The sequence below is a fragment of the Xylaria bambusicola genome (genome assembly GCF_022495145.1).
Source record: "Xylaria bambusicola strain CBS 139988 unplaced genomic scaffold F5B22scaffold_21, whole genome shotgun sequence".
NCBI lineage: Eukaryota > Fungi > Ascomycota > Sordariomycetes > Xylariales > Xylariaceae > Xylaria > Xylaria bambusicola.
This window is the reverse complement of record NW_025953574.1, coordinates 108,942-122,668: the sequence shown is the minus strand read 5'-3', so window position 1 is coordinate 122,668 and position 13,727 is coordinate 108,942. Positions and strand designations below refer to the sequence as shown.

The 13,727-nt window shown below is 49.6% G+C and overlaps 4 protein-coding genes across 4 annotated transcripts; 1 reads left to right on the top strand and 3 right to left on the bottom strand.

The window, feature by feature from the left end:
* Positions 1 to 2,288: 2,288 nt before the first annotated feature.
* On the bottom strand, positions 2,289 to 4,012 carry F5B22DRAFT_185345 (uncharacterized protein). The gene is made up of 2 exons (XM_047969459.1): positions 3,683 to 4,012; positions 2,289 to 3,617 (listed from the first exon to the last, which is right to left on the bottom strand). Exons 1-2 carry the CDS (start codon positions 3,886 to 3,888, stop codon positions 2,585 to 2,587), a joined length of 1,239 nt encoding a protein of 412 aa, XP_047830670.1. The 5' UTR covers positions 3,889 to 4,012; the 3' UTR covers positions 2,289 to 2,584.
* Positions 4,013 to 5,376: 1,364 nt separating this feature from the next.
* Positions 5,377 to 7,419, top strand: F5B22DRAFT_646640 (uncharacterized protein; the record flags this gene model as incomplete). Its single annotated transcript, XM_047978762.1, has 3 exons — positions 5,377 to 6,343; positions 6,403 to 7,086; positions 7,151 to 7,419. 3 exons carry the CDS (start codon positions 5,377 to 5,379, stop codon positions 7,417 to 7,419), a joined length of 1,920 nt encoding a protein of 639 aa, XP_047830669.1.
* Positions 7,420 to 7,636: 217 nt separating this feature from the next.
* F5B22DRAFT_607010 (alpha/beta hydrolase) lies at positions 7,637 to 9,709 on the bottom strand. Its single transcript, XM_047974960.1, has 5 exons — positions 9,497 to 9,709; positions 9,216 to 9,335; positions 8,837 to 9,098; positions 8,525 to 8,758; positions 7,637 to 8,383 (listed from the first exon to the last, which is right to left on the bottom strand). The coding sequence occupies exons 2-5, from the start codon at positions 9,279 to 9,281 to the stop codon at positions 8,037 to 8,039; spliced, it is 909 nt and encodes a 302-aa protein (XP_047830668.1). The 5' UTR covers positions 9,282 to 9,335; positions 9,497 to 9,709; the 3' UTR covers positions 7,637 to 8,036.
* A 624-nt stretch (positions 9,710 to 10,333) lies between these two features.
* F5B22DRAFT_607007 (P-loop containing nucleoside triphosphate hydrolase protein) lies at positions 10,334 to 13,675 on the bottom strand. The gene is made up of 2 exons (XM_047974959.1): positions 12,760 to 13,675; positions 10,334 to 12,686 (listed from the first exon to the last, which is right to left on the bottom strand). The coding sequence occupies exons 1-2, from the start codon at positions 13,454 to 13,456 to the stop codon at positions 10,939 to 10,941; spliced, it is 2,445 nt and encodes an 814-aa protein (XP_047830667.1). The 5' UTR covers positions 13,457 to 13,675; the 3' UTR covers positions 10,334 to 10,938.
* Positions 13,676 to 13,727: the final 52 nt, after the last annotated feature.

The following is a 13,727-nucleotide window of genomic DNA, read 5'->3' as shown; positions in this document are numbered from 1 at the left end:
AGAAGGAACTCGACCATGTAAAACGACAACTTAAGGAGTGGCAACCTAAATTCAAAGAAGAGGATAATAAGTTGCAGAAGACTCGTTCCTCCGTTGAAAAATTCAAGGCAGCAATCGCACAGGTTGAAGATAAGGTCTTTGCCGACTTTTGCAAACGACTGGGCTACTCAGATATACGGGCGTACGAGGCGCAACAAGGTAGTTGGGAAGCCGAAGCCGCTGAAAAACGCAGTCAATTCGATCTCCAAAGATCTCGCTTGGAAAGTAATAAGAGTTGGGAAGTATCCAGGCATAGCGAGACAGAGGGCAGGCTTCGTACCCTAGACGATCGCCTGAAGAGACTCTCCCAGGACATCAAGGCATATAAAAAAGAAAAGGCACAAATTGAAGAGGCCATGGGAGGCGACAAGGATAGCCTCGCAGCTCTTGAGAAGCAACTAGAGCAGCTGAAAGAGGAACTTGAAACACAGAACGAAAAGGTAAACAGCGCTAAAGCTGATGTGCAGAAGAGAAGTAAAGATATCGAGAGCAGGTTGAAGGCAATCACAGCTTTAGAAACAGAACTTCAGAAAAACAGCGCTGGCAAGTTTGCTCTCTTAAGAAGGTGTCGCTTGGAACAGGTCGATATCCCCCTCACTGCGGGTTCTTTAGATAACCTGCCCAACGAGGATAACCTTCTACACCAGGATCCCGATGCTATGGATGTAGATGAGGGCGACGATGCCGAATTGATGGAGGACGCACTGAATGACTATGGCATCGAGATTAATTATGACGACTTGGATGACGAGCTGAAAAATGTGAGTTATTAAGACTGGTTGGTACATTCTATCAGATACTAATGTCCTGAATAGCCCGATGCGGAGCACGTAGAAGACCAGCTGCAGGAAAAGATCTCGTCTCTCACAGCGGAACTAGAAAAGCTGAATCCGAACATGAGAGCTATGGAGCGCTTGGAAGTCGTCGAGGCCAGACTCAAGGCGACAGAAAACGACTTCGAAGAGTCAAAGGCACAGCATAGGGCTGCGAAGGAAGCGTTCGACGAGGTTAAAGCGAAGCGTTTCGAACTGTTTGACAAGGCCTTCACGCATATCCGTGAACAAATCTCACAAGTATACAAAGACTTGACTCGCTCAGACCAGTACCCACTCGGTGGTCAAGCTTACCTCGATATTGAAGAAGACACAGACAAACCATATCTTTCAGGCATCAAATACCACGCAATGCCACCACTGAAGCGTTTCCGTGATATGGAGCACTTATCTGGTGGCGAAAAGACGATGGCGGCTCTGGCCTTGCTTTTCGCCATCCACAGCTATCAGCCAAGCCCTTTCTTCGTTCTCGACGAAGTCGATGCCGCCCTGGATAATGCCAATGTCGAAAAGATCAAGAATTACATCAGGAACCACGCAGGTCCCGGAATGCAGTTTGTTGTCATCAGTCTCAAGGCCGGCCTGTTCCAGGATAGCGAGAGTCTAGTAGGCGTCTACAGAGATCAAGAGGTCAACAGTTCAAAGACATTGACTTTAGATGTGAGTTTCTCCTTCCCCGTACCAACCACCCCGATTTATTTCCTGTACCTTTTCCCCTTCTTTATAATTCTATATACTCTCTTGAAGTTAGCTACTAACATCCTAATAGTTACGGAAATACGTCTAGAACAACATCACGGGTTCATCTTTTTAGAAAACATTCACAATTCGCGGGTGTACGTCACGTAAGAGACACGATACTATGCACGGGGTTCTAGGAGGATGAGGAGGTCCTTTTGCAATTTGGTTTTCTGCCCCATTACAAATTCTTGTTCACTGCTGCGATGCCGACCATGATAACTGAAGTTTTATTTTTGCGATTTCAAGTCTCACTAGTAGGTAGCCTATATGTATGTTGGCTTCTCTGCGGCTCTAGCACGCTCTTTCTTAAGGAGCGAATGACTAGCAGCGGCAGCATAGCATGGTGCTTGGAGACAGCACTTGTATGCTGCAAGAAGTAGGCTCAGGTTCAGTGTTGTACAATATTTTATAGAAAACACAGGCTTAACCAACAAAATCCAAGTTGAACAAATAATTCAATACTGATTCAATACACTTCATTGAAATTCATCGCGCGCCAACTATTTCACAAAAAAAAATTATTTGTTTGTCAAGGAATTCCATTGGCGGTTTCCCCTCCGATTCAAATCGCTATTCAAGTAAAGATATTCACCCCCTAGTCCTGCCCAACTAAGGCTTTCCCCTTATTTTTATAAAAGCTTCCCCTCCCCCTACCTGCCCTGATGCGCCCGGTCTATTGTAATTGAACGCCCTCGTTCGTTTCCATATTTGTATGTAGTATGCAGATGCTCTATGGTATCAGTTAAATAAAAAGGAATCAAGGGGAGATAGAACTTTTCTGTGGAGAAGCGAGGGAAAACAAGACAGATAATATCACGCCAGAATTACACCAGCCGAACCACGACCATGCCGTGCCATTACCAACTCAGACATATCAGCTTGCCCTTGCCCACACTCTACTAAGTGTGCTTCGTGATTGCAAAACTTCAAGTAAAATTCTAGCAGAGGATGAACTGGCGTCGAACCCACACTCATACGTCTTCAAAAGCGACATCCTCATCATCGCTATCGGCTTCATCAGCAGGTTCTTCCACCTTAACTTTCTTGGGTGGCCTCTCTTCTGACGCCGGGGTGTCAGCAACGCTGGTTGTGGCGCTGGACGCTAGGCGCTTCTCGCCAGTCCCGGTGTTGTTCACGATGTCTTCGAACTCCTCTTCATCATCCTGGTCGTCCTCCTCGTCTGACTCGTCAGCTTCGGCTTCTTTCCGTCGGGCCTCTTCAGCTTGTTGTCGTGCCAGCATTTCGAATAGATTCGTGACTTCCTCGCTATGCATTGTGTCGTCACCTTGGTCGGTGGGTTTCTTGTCCTCTTCCTCATCGGTCTTGGTGACGGCAGGCTGGTTCGGCCCGCCATACGAGGCGCCAGTGACAGTACTCTGTAAATGCCACTCTGGCAAGGCGTTGGATCGCGCAATCTTCTCTTTGCGTTCCTGTTCGGCCTTCTTTTCTGCCTCGGTGGGGCCTTCCAACTCGGTGATATCGACGGCAATGCTTTGAGGTCCCGTATTCGCCATACCCTTGACAGCGGTGGGCTTCGCAATACTCTCGACAACAATAGATGGCGCCGCTTGGTTGGTAGCATCACGGACTACAGGGCGTGCGGCTGCGTGAGCGGTCTCAAAGGTATTTTCGGGTACCACCATGGCGTCAAGCTTAGGTAACATGTCGGTGATAAATCGAAGCTGGTTGTTGAGCTTCGTGGACTGCTCGTGGCCGCCGGCTTCGCGTTCGGGATCGAAAACAAGAACATCGTCACAACGATGGCAAATAAACCCTTTAATGGGATCTACCTTGTCCAGGACCTCCATCTGCGTCCATTCGGCACGGCATCGACGACAAAAGTACTCCTTCTTCTCGCTGGCGGGCTTCGCGTTGCCCTGGACGGCCTTGTCAAGATGGTAAACGCGCCACTTGATGGCATCAATAGCCTGACGATAATCGATATAGTAGTAAGTTCGGTTCGTGGGGCGCTGCTGGCCTTCTCTCAGCTCAGGCCGCACATGACTATAGGATGTCAGCCGCGTTAGCAGGGTCGAATCTAGCAGAGGAACGAGTCGGGACTGCCATACACTTGCAACAAGCGTTCATCGCGAAGTTTTGCGCAAATGCGGTGGAGGTCTTTCAAGTTCATGCTCATCAGATAGGAGAGATCATCGTCGCGGAGGGCGGAATGAATAACGAGGGCGTCGACAATGAGGACATGTCTCGTGTCTATGTCGGGGGAGTTCAAGAAAGTGCGCGCAACGGAGCGCACGAGCTGTTGCGCTAGATCCATGCTGACTCGGAAAATGATAGTGCCTGTGATATGTAGGTAATGCGCGAAGAATATCGGCGAAGAATAAGAGTGGGTGGACGCGCACGAGTCGCAGTTGAGGACGAAGGGCGGAACGAGACGTCGGCTGTATTAACGACAGAACGCTTGACACCAAATAGGCCACGAAAAGAGCGCTAGTGTGAACAAGGCCGATCCTAAACTTGAGTTTGAGCTTCAGTTTGAGCCTGGGCTAGATAGAGAACCTAGATATGATCGCGAAGACAATCGTCGATGCGCCGTCCAAAGTCGCCCGAGACGTAAGCAGCGCCAAACCTGCTGCTGCCTATGTAGTAGTTGTCTGGGTGGCATCCATTTGTACAGATGATTCGATCGGGAGTGTGGTCAAGGAGGCGACAGAGGAGATGGAGGTGGCGGCGGTGAGAAGAGGAAATGAGTCCTGTCAGGAAAGGCACAGAGTACAAAGAGGCATTGCTTCAATGGTTGCAAACGCCAATGGGAATGGGAGAATGGCAATGGCAAGCGATGCCAGTCGCAGTGACCAGGACTGGTTCAATAGATTACCCAGGGCCGTGTTCTTTCCGGGGAATGCGTAAATATCAATGTTGGTGTCGGTTCAGGGTCGAATAGAAGCGGGAAAGCCGTGGACGACACCGGATAGAAATGTATCGAGAGAACTTGTTGCGCTGAGATTGAGTTAGATGGGGCCTCGTCAACTACGGTAGGTGTACCTACGTACTGTAAGTAGACATGTACCCACTATGTACCTATACCTACAGTATACTTGGAGTATGCAACTGATACTTAGATAGGTACGTAGTAGTAACCGAACCTAACTCGGCCAGGCTGAATAGAAAGACGTCAAGTCTGGATAGCACTACTTCTCTGGCGAGTCGTAGGGACGAGCACACGTGCATAGGTATTATCATCGTCTCCTTCTTTACGATTGTCCATGGTCGAATATGTCCATACATTATTATTGGAGGCAGGCGCTGTATAACCACTGAGCAAATGAAATAATATAGTCATGCACTGGTCCGAACTGACTGGGGCAAACTGAGCCCGACCCATGATTCTCATGATGACGTACATGAATCTCAACGCTCGCACTTACAACTCAACTCATAAAGGTGTTGTTACCTGCTATTTTCGGGCCTCAGTAGCCTCCCTCGACCTAACTGAATAAACACCTGCCTACTTTCTACTCGTTGATAGATTCATACAACTTGGCAACTATGTTCTTCCCGTGGGCACTCTCAGATCCAGACCCATAACCCAAACCGAGAAGATTCCCTTCTATGAGCCAGCCGATTAGGTAGGTCCAAAAAAAAATAACCGCCAGCCACACCCTCTCGCTTATTTCTCTCGCCGGAAAACCGTAGTCATGTATGTCGTCTGGTCCAAGAAACACACAATTCAGACTTAAGAAAACCGGGAAATGAAAGCGAATAACGTGTATTGGGCCGCAACTATCCTGGATTCAATGTGACAATGGCCAGGGATCTTCCTTTCCCTACTATATTCCTGCTGCCCACGCATTTCGGAGCCGATGAGCTACCAGAAATTGAAAGTCGGATCCCAACATTGACCTACGACATCAATGAGGCCAGGGTTGTTTTAGGAAAGATAACGAAAAGGCCTCGCGCAATCCTAGAACTTAGGTCTCGTAAGCTTCTCACAGATGAAGTCAAGCCCACACTACCAGACCAAACCATGGGCAATATGAGTAGCAGAGATGCTATGAAAACTATATCGAACGAACCACAACGCCCAGCGAAGCGCAGGAAGCTCTCTCCCTCCCCCCAACGCATCCCCGCGTCGGGTGATAGTACTGCGTCGGGCACCGAGGGTAGCTCCGGTGAAGAAGCTAAAAATGGCCACACCGATGATGTGACAATCTCATCTGGTGGTAAAACTAGCCAGGGCAACACCAGGATAGCTTGGGAAGTAGATGATTCGATAGTGCAAGTTGTCCGGCTTGCATGGTTTACCGACAGTCTAGCCAAGGACACGGTTTTACCCGTTGAGGATTACTTAGTATACATGGGCCGAAAGACAGCGGCGCCATGCACCAAGCCAATTGTTAATGCAGAAGACATACTCAAACGCGCGAGGGAGGATGGTACTGGTAGCCAGCCCGTATCACAGGGTTGGTCTAGACATAGACCCGCTTCACAGCATCCGAGAACAACTCACGCGAAACGTCCACATCTCGCGCAGGAATCTACATCAGAGCACGAGAGAACGGCAAGGCTCCCGCCTGTGCCGGACTACTTACGTATGGAATATTCTTGCCAGCGTCCCACCGCCTTCAACAGCCCTAATAACACATTCATCGGGCAACTTAAGAAAGTAAGGACACTCAGGACTTTGGAAGGGGACGAGGTAGGCGTTCGAGCTTACTCCACCAGTATTGCCGCCATAGCAGCATATCCATATCCACTCTCCTCTACCTCCGGTAAGAACCGAGCTCCTTTCCTTATACGTACGAGATTCTGGGTCTGATGCAGTTGACAGAAGTTGCCAGGTTGCCAGGCTGTGGTCTTAAGATCGTAGAACTGTACAGGCAGTGGAAAGAATACGGTGCCCTGGAAGATATTGAAGAGGCCGCCTCAAACTCGAAAATGAAAGTCCTAATGCTGTTCTACGAGATATGGGGCGTCGGAGCGAAAACAGCCAACGATTTCTATAGCCGTGGGTGGCGGGATTTAGACGATATCGTCGAGTTTGGGTGGGACTCTATCACCCGAGTTCAACAGATCGGCGTCAAATACTACGAAGAGTTACAAGAGAAGATTCCTCGCGCCGAAGTTAAGAGTATCGCGGACATAATATTAGAGCACGCCAATAAGATCAAGAAGGGATTCCAGATGGTCATCGTCGGCGGCTACCGACGAGGGAAGGCGGCGAGTGGCGATGTGGACGTTATCCTCAGTCATCCCGACCCTTCTGCCACCGAGTTCTTCGTCAACGAGATCGTGACGAGTCTCGAAAAGACTAAATACGTCACCCACACGCTCACCCTCAGCACCAAGAATAGCGAACGCGGACAGGCTCCTGTCTCCTGGAAAGGTGAAGATCGCAAGGCCGGGAGCGGATTCGATACGTTGGACAAAGCTCTAGTAGTATGGCAGGATCCCAACTGGGACGAAGCCAAAGCCTCGAAGAACCCGAATCCGCACAGAAGGGTTGACATTATCGGTGAGTGGCTTTCCATAGACTTAGTAATCTACTAATCACAAAGGCACTGACGGGTTCATTGTAGTCAGTCCCTGGAGAACAGCAGGCTGCGCCGTAGTAGGTTGGACGGGCGGCACGACGTTCGAGCGAGACCTTAGACGTTACTGTAAGAAGGTAAAGCGGTTGAAATTCGACAGCAGTGGCGTGCGCATGCGCGAAGATGGCGGCGAATGGGTCGATCTCGAGAGTGATGCTGATGGGAACCCGGCTCCGAATATGCTAACAGCTGAGAAAAGGGTCTTTGAAAATCTCGGCTTGACGTGGCGGCCGCCAGAGGAACGATGCACTGGGTAACACCTGGGTACATGAAGTGCTTTTAGTGGTTGCAAATCTTGGGCTAGTCACACGACTCGGAGAGGCCTGACGCCTAGCTTAAACATTACTTCCAGTGGACTCTTCGGGATACATCGCCTACATGCTATTGAATGCGAGGTTGGTACAGCTAGCTTATACTCAGTAGTCGAATGGCAATCAGGATGCTAGTATCTATCTATGTTGACACGGGTATCGTAGGTATTGATTTCGCTCCTCGAACGACACAACGCTCTAAAGGATCGGGCAGGAAAAAGGAAACCCATAAGAGCAGAAGAAATCAGATGGAAAGAATATGGAAATATGAACTGTTTATTCTCATCGCAAAGTGCGTCTACGAGACCTTCTAATTTAAGCGATAGAGCGGCCTCCATCCAAACTACCACCTTGGCCATTCTTCATTATCATCGGCATGTGTTCCACACGGATTTGAGTTGCCTATTAAATTATCCACGATCTGCTACGCAGGGCTAAGTGCTAGAGCCCCTTTTCAGAAGGTGCTCTCTGGCGGCCCCGATACTAAAACACGGCATCTCCAGCCTTTCCCAACACCCCGAGGCTAAGGGTCCCTGGGGATCACCCACAGTTCCACCATTCCCTCACAAATGTGAATCGACAGTCAACTTTGGCTCGTCAGGAGACCTCCCGAGAATCCAAGCAGCCACATCTTCGTAGAACTGCTCCTTTCCAGGATCAGCATGCAACTGGTGCGCGAAGCCCTCGAAGGCCTTGAACTCTGCATCAGGGATCCTGTTTTTGTTCTGCTCGAACCACTCCTTGCTCTTGTCGAAGCTCGTGGCCTTATCCGCCGTGCCGTGCACCATGAACAGCGACTTGACGTTGCTCGATATCACGAGCTTCCCCGTGGACAGCCCGTCCGTGCGGTCGAGCATGTGCGCGAGCCCCTCAAGTGTCCCATAGTCATGCATGAGGTCATCGGCGCGGACTACAATCGCTGAAGTCAGTAATTACTCTTAAGTTTTGGGAGTACTGCATATTCCCGAGACACACTTGTGCCCCTAATATGCAACTATGGCCTCCGGGAGTAACTAGAACAGGAAGAAAATGGACTCCAGTGGTTACATACTGCTCGCTTGCACCTCAGGGTCCCGCGTCACATCCTCGGGTGGGATGGGCCGGTGGAGCTTGAAGTGCGGCACGACGTGCGAGGCCAGGCGGCCGCTGGCGACGAGCAGCCATGAGGGCTGGAGCTCTGGCGCGAAGCCCACGAAGGGCGATTCCAAGATCCAGCCGCGGATCTGCTTGATGAGGTCCTCGTACACGGGTGTCGAGGCCAACGTCAAGACCTGACCGCCGCCCACTATATGCAATCGAGAGACATTAGCAAACTTAGTTTACGGCTTGTCTTCTGTTCTGTCTACGGGAGGATACGACTTACTCGAGTGTCCTAGCACGAAGACCGGGACGTCCGAGGGCAGCTGTGTGCGGATGAAGGCGGCCATGTCTGCGAGCACGCGGGTCGTCGGCCCCGTCTTGCCCTTGTCGCTGTCCTTCTTCACGCTCCGGCCCCAACCCCGCTGGTCCACGCCATAGACGGCTATCCCGCGCTCAGCGAGGTAGGGGAAGAAGGAATAATAGCGGTTGACGTGGTCGCTGAAACCATGGAACATGATCATCTTGGCTTTGATGGGGCCATCAGGCTTGGTTTCTTAAATGTTAACTGGTTGATCTATGCTTATACTTGCATGTATGTATACATGTTGTGTGTACGAGACATAGATAAGATGGGGTACGCGATTTGAAGAAATATGACTTACCAGCCATGTCTTTGTGTACAGTGTCGCATCATCGATACTGAAGGTTCCTTCTGTGATTTGAACCATGCTGGCGGCTGAACAGCGTGTAGTAGTGGGATATGTGTATTTGCAGTATCCCGCCTGTATCCAAAGTATTCGAGTGTGTTCAAAGAATTGCGCTCGGATATGGCCTGTATATACCGAATTGGAATGACGTAGAATTAAAAATGGCTGTGATAGTGCTCGAGCGCAAAAGTCGAACTTACACAGCGAGTTCTTTTAATTATAACAAAGACACTTACGTTCAGTCGTCCCAAACAGCAATAGAAGACGGTGTGAATGATGCTTTCTCCTGCTTGTCTTCTCGATTTCAATTCCCTTCCCTCAACACGGAATGATGCCAATTTAGAACTCGGACAGATGATCGAAGCAATGAAAAGTACCAAGGAGTTTTTTTCGTATATCCTCGAATAAGAGAGAGGTGGAGACCTGCAGATTACGGGATGAGGCTGAGATTCACATGCTGACGAGCAGTAGATGCAACCTGTGTGAGAACCGGTGGGTAGTACTTACTTTAAGCAGGTCCGCCTACCGGGACACGGGGCCAAGACTGCCTAATATGGCTTGAAGAAATGGCAAATTGGATTAGTGTCATCATGTAGACACCGTAATACTGCCTACTAAGGTTAGATCATTTGGCAGTGCATGCCACTTACATGTACGGTAGTAGGCAAATAACATACAGTAAATCTAGGTACCTAGGTCGACTACCTACCGACGGAGGGATATTGAATCCGGACGGACAAACATCGAGTCCGATCAATCATTGGACTATCTATCCACTGCTGTTATTTGGTCTTGGAATAAAGTCCATTTGTTGAAATCCGCTTGGATTCTCGGCAGAGCTAACCCAAGACAAATGAGACTGCCATCATCGATATAATACTGATTTGATATGGCTAATAACTATACATATCTACATATACAATATATATCCCGGTATATGGGAATATATACCTACGTCACGAATAGCAAGAGTTGTACGGCCTACCTGTCAGGATAATCTGTGGAAAACATTTGGTACTTTGAATCACAGACTCATTAGGAGGTGGCAAGTAGACGACCAATAAACCATTGGATTAAGAAGGGAGCAAAAGTGTCTTTCTATCAACATATAAGTGGAGATAATTATCCAAATATCTGTACATATTCGATCGTGACTACACTACACCACAAGAGTGAGTCTCTTATTCACCATAAGAGAAGGAAGTACATAAATGCTGCAAAGCCCCAGTTGCCACTGAATCGCATGCGGCAACTAGTCAACAAATAAAATAAGACGACATAAAGTTGAGTATATGTACATTTATAATATACAGCAGAGATCTACATGTCTTTCTTTCTTTGTTTCTTCACATATACCTCCAGCAGGAAAGCCGCCCTATCGTCTCACAAGTGCATGGCGGCATCCCCCTTAATGCGCTCCTTTCGCCGATGTCATACTCCAATGTCTCCTTTCCATGTGTATATGGTATCATACCTTGCCATACCTGATTCTATCGTATTCTAAACGCCCCAGCCTATTCTTCTTCCCGATCAGGCAAGAAACAAAACGCGTAAAAGATTCTGATGCATGACAGTGCGAGGGAAATCAGCTGAGGGCATCACATTCTCTCCATGGTAATACAAGTGGTTTTTGTAAAAACAATGACAAAGTTTTTGAGGCTGTCCAAAAACCCCCCTTCTACCTCGGCCGCTTTTCACCCTCCTTATCTTCTTCATCGACTTCTTCCTCGTCAAGGGCTTCGAACTCTTCATCGACCGTCTCTGGCTCATGCGGTGGTCGATAAGGTGGTGCTGGGGGGTGTGGATTTTCACCACCTGTCATCTGCCACTCCATGAGCTTACTGAAAGCGCTATCTTTATCAGCACTAAGCTGGGTGTAGGAGCCAGTTTCGGCGACCGAGCCTTCGTTGTTGAGAACAATGATGATGTCGGATCTCTTGATCGTCGACAGGCGGTGGGCGATCGAGATCGTTGTCATGTTGCCACCCATGAGTCGAGCAAGGGCGGCATTGACGGCTACCTCGGACTCGGCATCGAGGGCAGATGTGGCTTCATCAAGGATGAGTATATCAGGGTTCTTGAGGAGAGCACGAGCGATGGCGATGCGCTGCTTCTGTCCTCCGGAAAGTTGCGTGCCTCGGGAACCAACTTCCGTGTCCAGACCCTTTTGAAGCTTGCTAATAAACGTGCAGTTGGCTCGTGAAGCAGCTTGGACAATGGCAGCGCGGTCCGCCCGCGGGTTGCTATATGCAATATTCTCCGCTATCGTGCCAGAAAAAAGGACTGGCTCTTGAGCGACTACGCCGATACACCGACGTAGTTGCTTTGCATTCATCGTAGATATATCCACTCCGTTCACACGGATTGTGCCGCTGTTAACCTCGTAGAAGCGTAACAGAAGCGAAGTTACAGTACTCTTCCCGCCACCCGACGGGCCGACAATGCATACATTGCTACCCCCAGGGATTGAGAAGCTCATATCCTTGAAGATTTGATTGTCGGGGCGCGTAGGATAAGCAAAAGAGACATCTGAAAATTCTATCAGACCCTTGGCGGATCGAACGGGGATGCCACGTGTCGGGGGAATAGCCGGTTTACGATCCTCAAGCTCGAACAGACGAGTCGCGGCTCCAACACCTTTCATGAGTTCTGAAAGGAAACTGGTGACTCCTATAACACTGGTCCCAGCATATACAGCGTACATCATGAAAGTCGTCAGGTCGCCAAGAGTGAGGAACCCTTCTCGAACAAGACTACCCCCGTGCCACAACAGACCGATGACAATCATATTGCCGAGCCATCCATTGAGAGCAAAGAAACGTGCATCCGTTAAGGCCTGCGTTTTGCCGATATTGAAGAGTTTCCTGACCTGTGTATTGTACCGACCGACCTCCTGCGACTCACCCGCAAACGCCTGAACCGTGCGGATACTTTCTAGCCGCTCATTACCAATCTTATTAAGGGCGCCTAGGGCCTTCTGTGACTGCGTCGCTAATCTCCTCGCGACTCGTGAGTAAATCACAGTACCAGCGCCGATGAAAGGGGCCGCGAGGAATATGGTTAATACTAAACTGGGGCTGATCCAAGCCATAGCGATAAAGCTTGCTGTGCAACTGATGATGGACCGTAGGCCATCGGAAACATTTTGCGTAATGCTCTTACCAACGATGGTCGTATCAGCAATAAAACGAGAAGTCAGGTCGCCCACTTTGTTGGCATCAAAGAATTCACCTTCTTGAGCGAGAGTCTTGCGGTACAACAGGGAGCGCAAACGCGAGACAACGCGCTCGCCAATGACTCGAAGGAGTACAATACGACCGAAGTTGGCAGCTGCGCCGATAGTGAAGACTAGAGCCAGAGCTGGAAAGAATTGATATAAAGTGAGACCAAATATTTTAGTTTCTGCTGAATCGCTTGTGGCAAGATCTAATGGCCTGATTAGTACAGAACTATGAGTACCCCTCGCAGGACTTCGAATTGAATCCCTGAATCGACTTACTCATAACCCTTCCAATAGTGAGAGGAACGCTTATAGTAACAGCGGAAGAAATAAGGAGCAGAGCAACAGCACCCAACAATGGCCACGTCTCGCGACGTGCAATCCGAAGCAGCCGCCAGATCTCTTTTAAAGTAGACCATTTCCTAGGTTCGTCCTTCTCCTTACTAAGACGTGCCCGGAGGTTTAACCGTCCTGCCTTGGTGCCCTTTTCAAGAGAAGAGCTGGGCGTGTGTTTCTCAATAGCAACGTGGCTCTCGGGCTGGGAACTTGCGTTAATTGCGCCCTCTGGTATACTAACTACGTCGCTGCTGTTGGCATTACCGGACCTAGACCCCAGAAGTGTCGCACTTTGGGTTCTGTCAATGGTTCTGCTTTGAGAATCCTTCTGGTTTATTGACGTAACAGAAAGTCGCCTTAGAATGGCCCCTCGTCCACGTAGGCCGATGGCGGCTTTGAGCGGTGATGTACTGGCGGGATTAAGTGTATTAGGTGCTGGACGAGTCCTGGTGGTCAAGGGCGAGGTGGAAATTGACCGAGAGTAAGACGGAGTAAAGTTCACGGCAGCATCGGCTCGAGCGAAGGGAGGGGAGAAAGGGGCGTGGTAAGGTTGGAGAGCAGGGCGCACAATGAGGTTTGCGATGGTTGCGCCGCGCTGGGGAAATGGCAGCAGCACCTGCCGAACGGGTGGCGACACCATCTTGGAATTTACAGCGACTGTGTCGTCGTCGTTCGGAAGCTTGTCGCTGTGCGCAGTAGCATCGTCGCTGGAACGACGCTGTCGGAAGAGTCGCCCTCAAAACGTTGCTTGTTGCTTCGTATTCAGCTCCAACACGTGCGAGCGGTTTTCTCACACAAGAAAATTATAGGCCGGAAGGAAGTAGATACTGTGATTAGCAAATGCGGAATGCAATGCCGTCATGGGGACAGTGCACGACGGCTACTGTGTCCACCTCCCTGTAGCGTCGTTC

Coding starts and splice junctions, on each gene's coding strand:
- F5B22DRAFT_185345 (XM_047969459.1), bottom strand. CDS start 3,888: ATGGATCTAGCGCAACAGCTCGTGCGCTCCGTTGCGCGCACTTTCTTG. Junction 3,618..3,682: donor GATGAACGCTTGTTGCAAGT/GTATGGCAGTCC, acceptor GACATCCTATAG/TCATGTGCGGCCTGAGCTGA.
- F5B22DRAFT_607010 (XM_047974960.1), bottom strand. CDS start 9,281: ATGGTTCAAATCACAGAAGGAACCTTCAGTATCGATGATGCGACACTG. Junction 9,099..9,215: donor TGTACACAAAGACATGGCTG/GTAAGTCATATT, acceptor TAAGAAACCAAG/CCTGATGGCCCCATCAAAGC. Junction 8,759..8,836: donor CTTCGTGCTAGGACACTCGA/GTAAGTCGTATC, acceptor GATTGCATATAG/TGGGCGGCGGTCAGGTCTTG.
- F5B22DRAFT_607007 (XM_047974959.1), bottom strand. CDS start 13,456: ATGGTGTCGCCACCCGTTCGGCAGGTGCTGCTGCCATTTCCCCAGCGC. Junction 12,687..12,759: donor CACTATTGGAAGGGTTATGA/GTAAGTCGATTC, acceptor TCAGGCCATTAG/ATCTTGCCACAAGCGATTCA.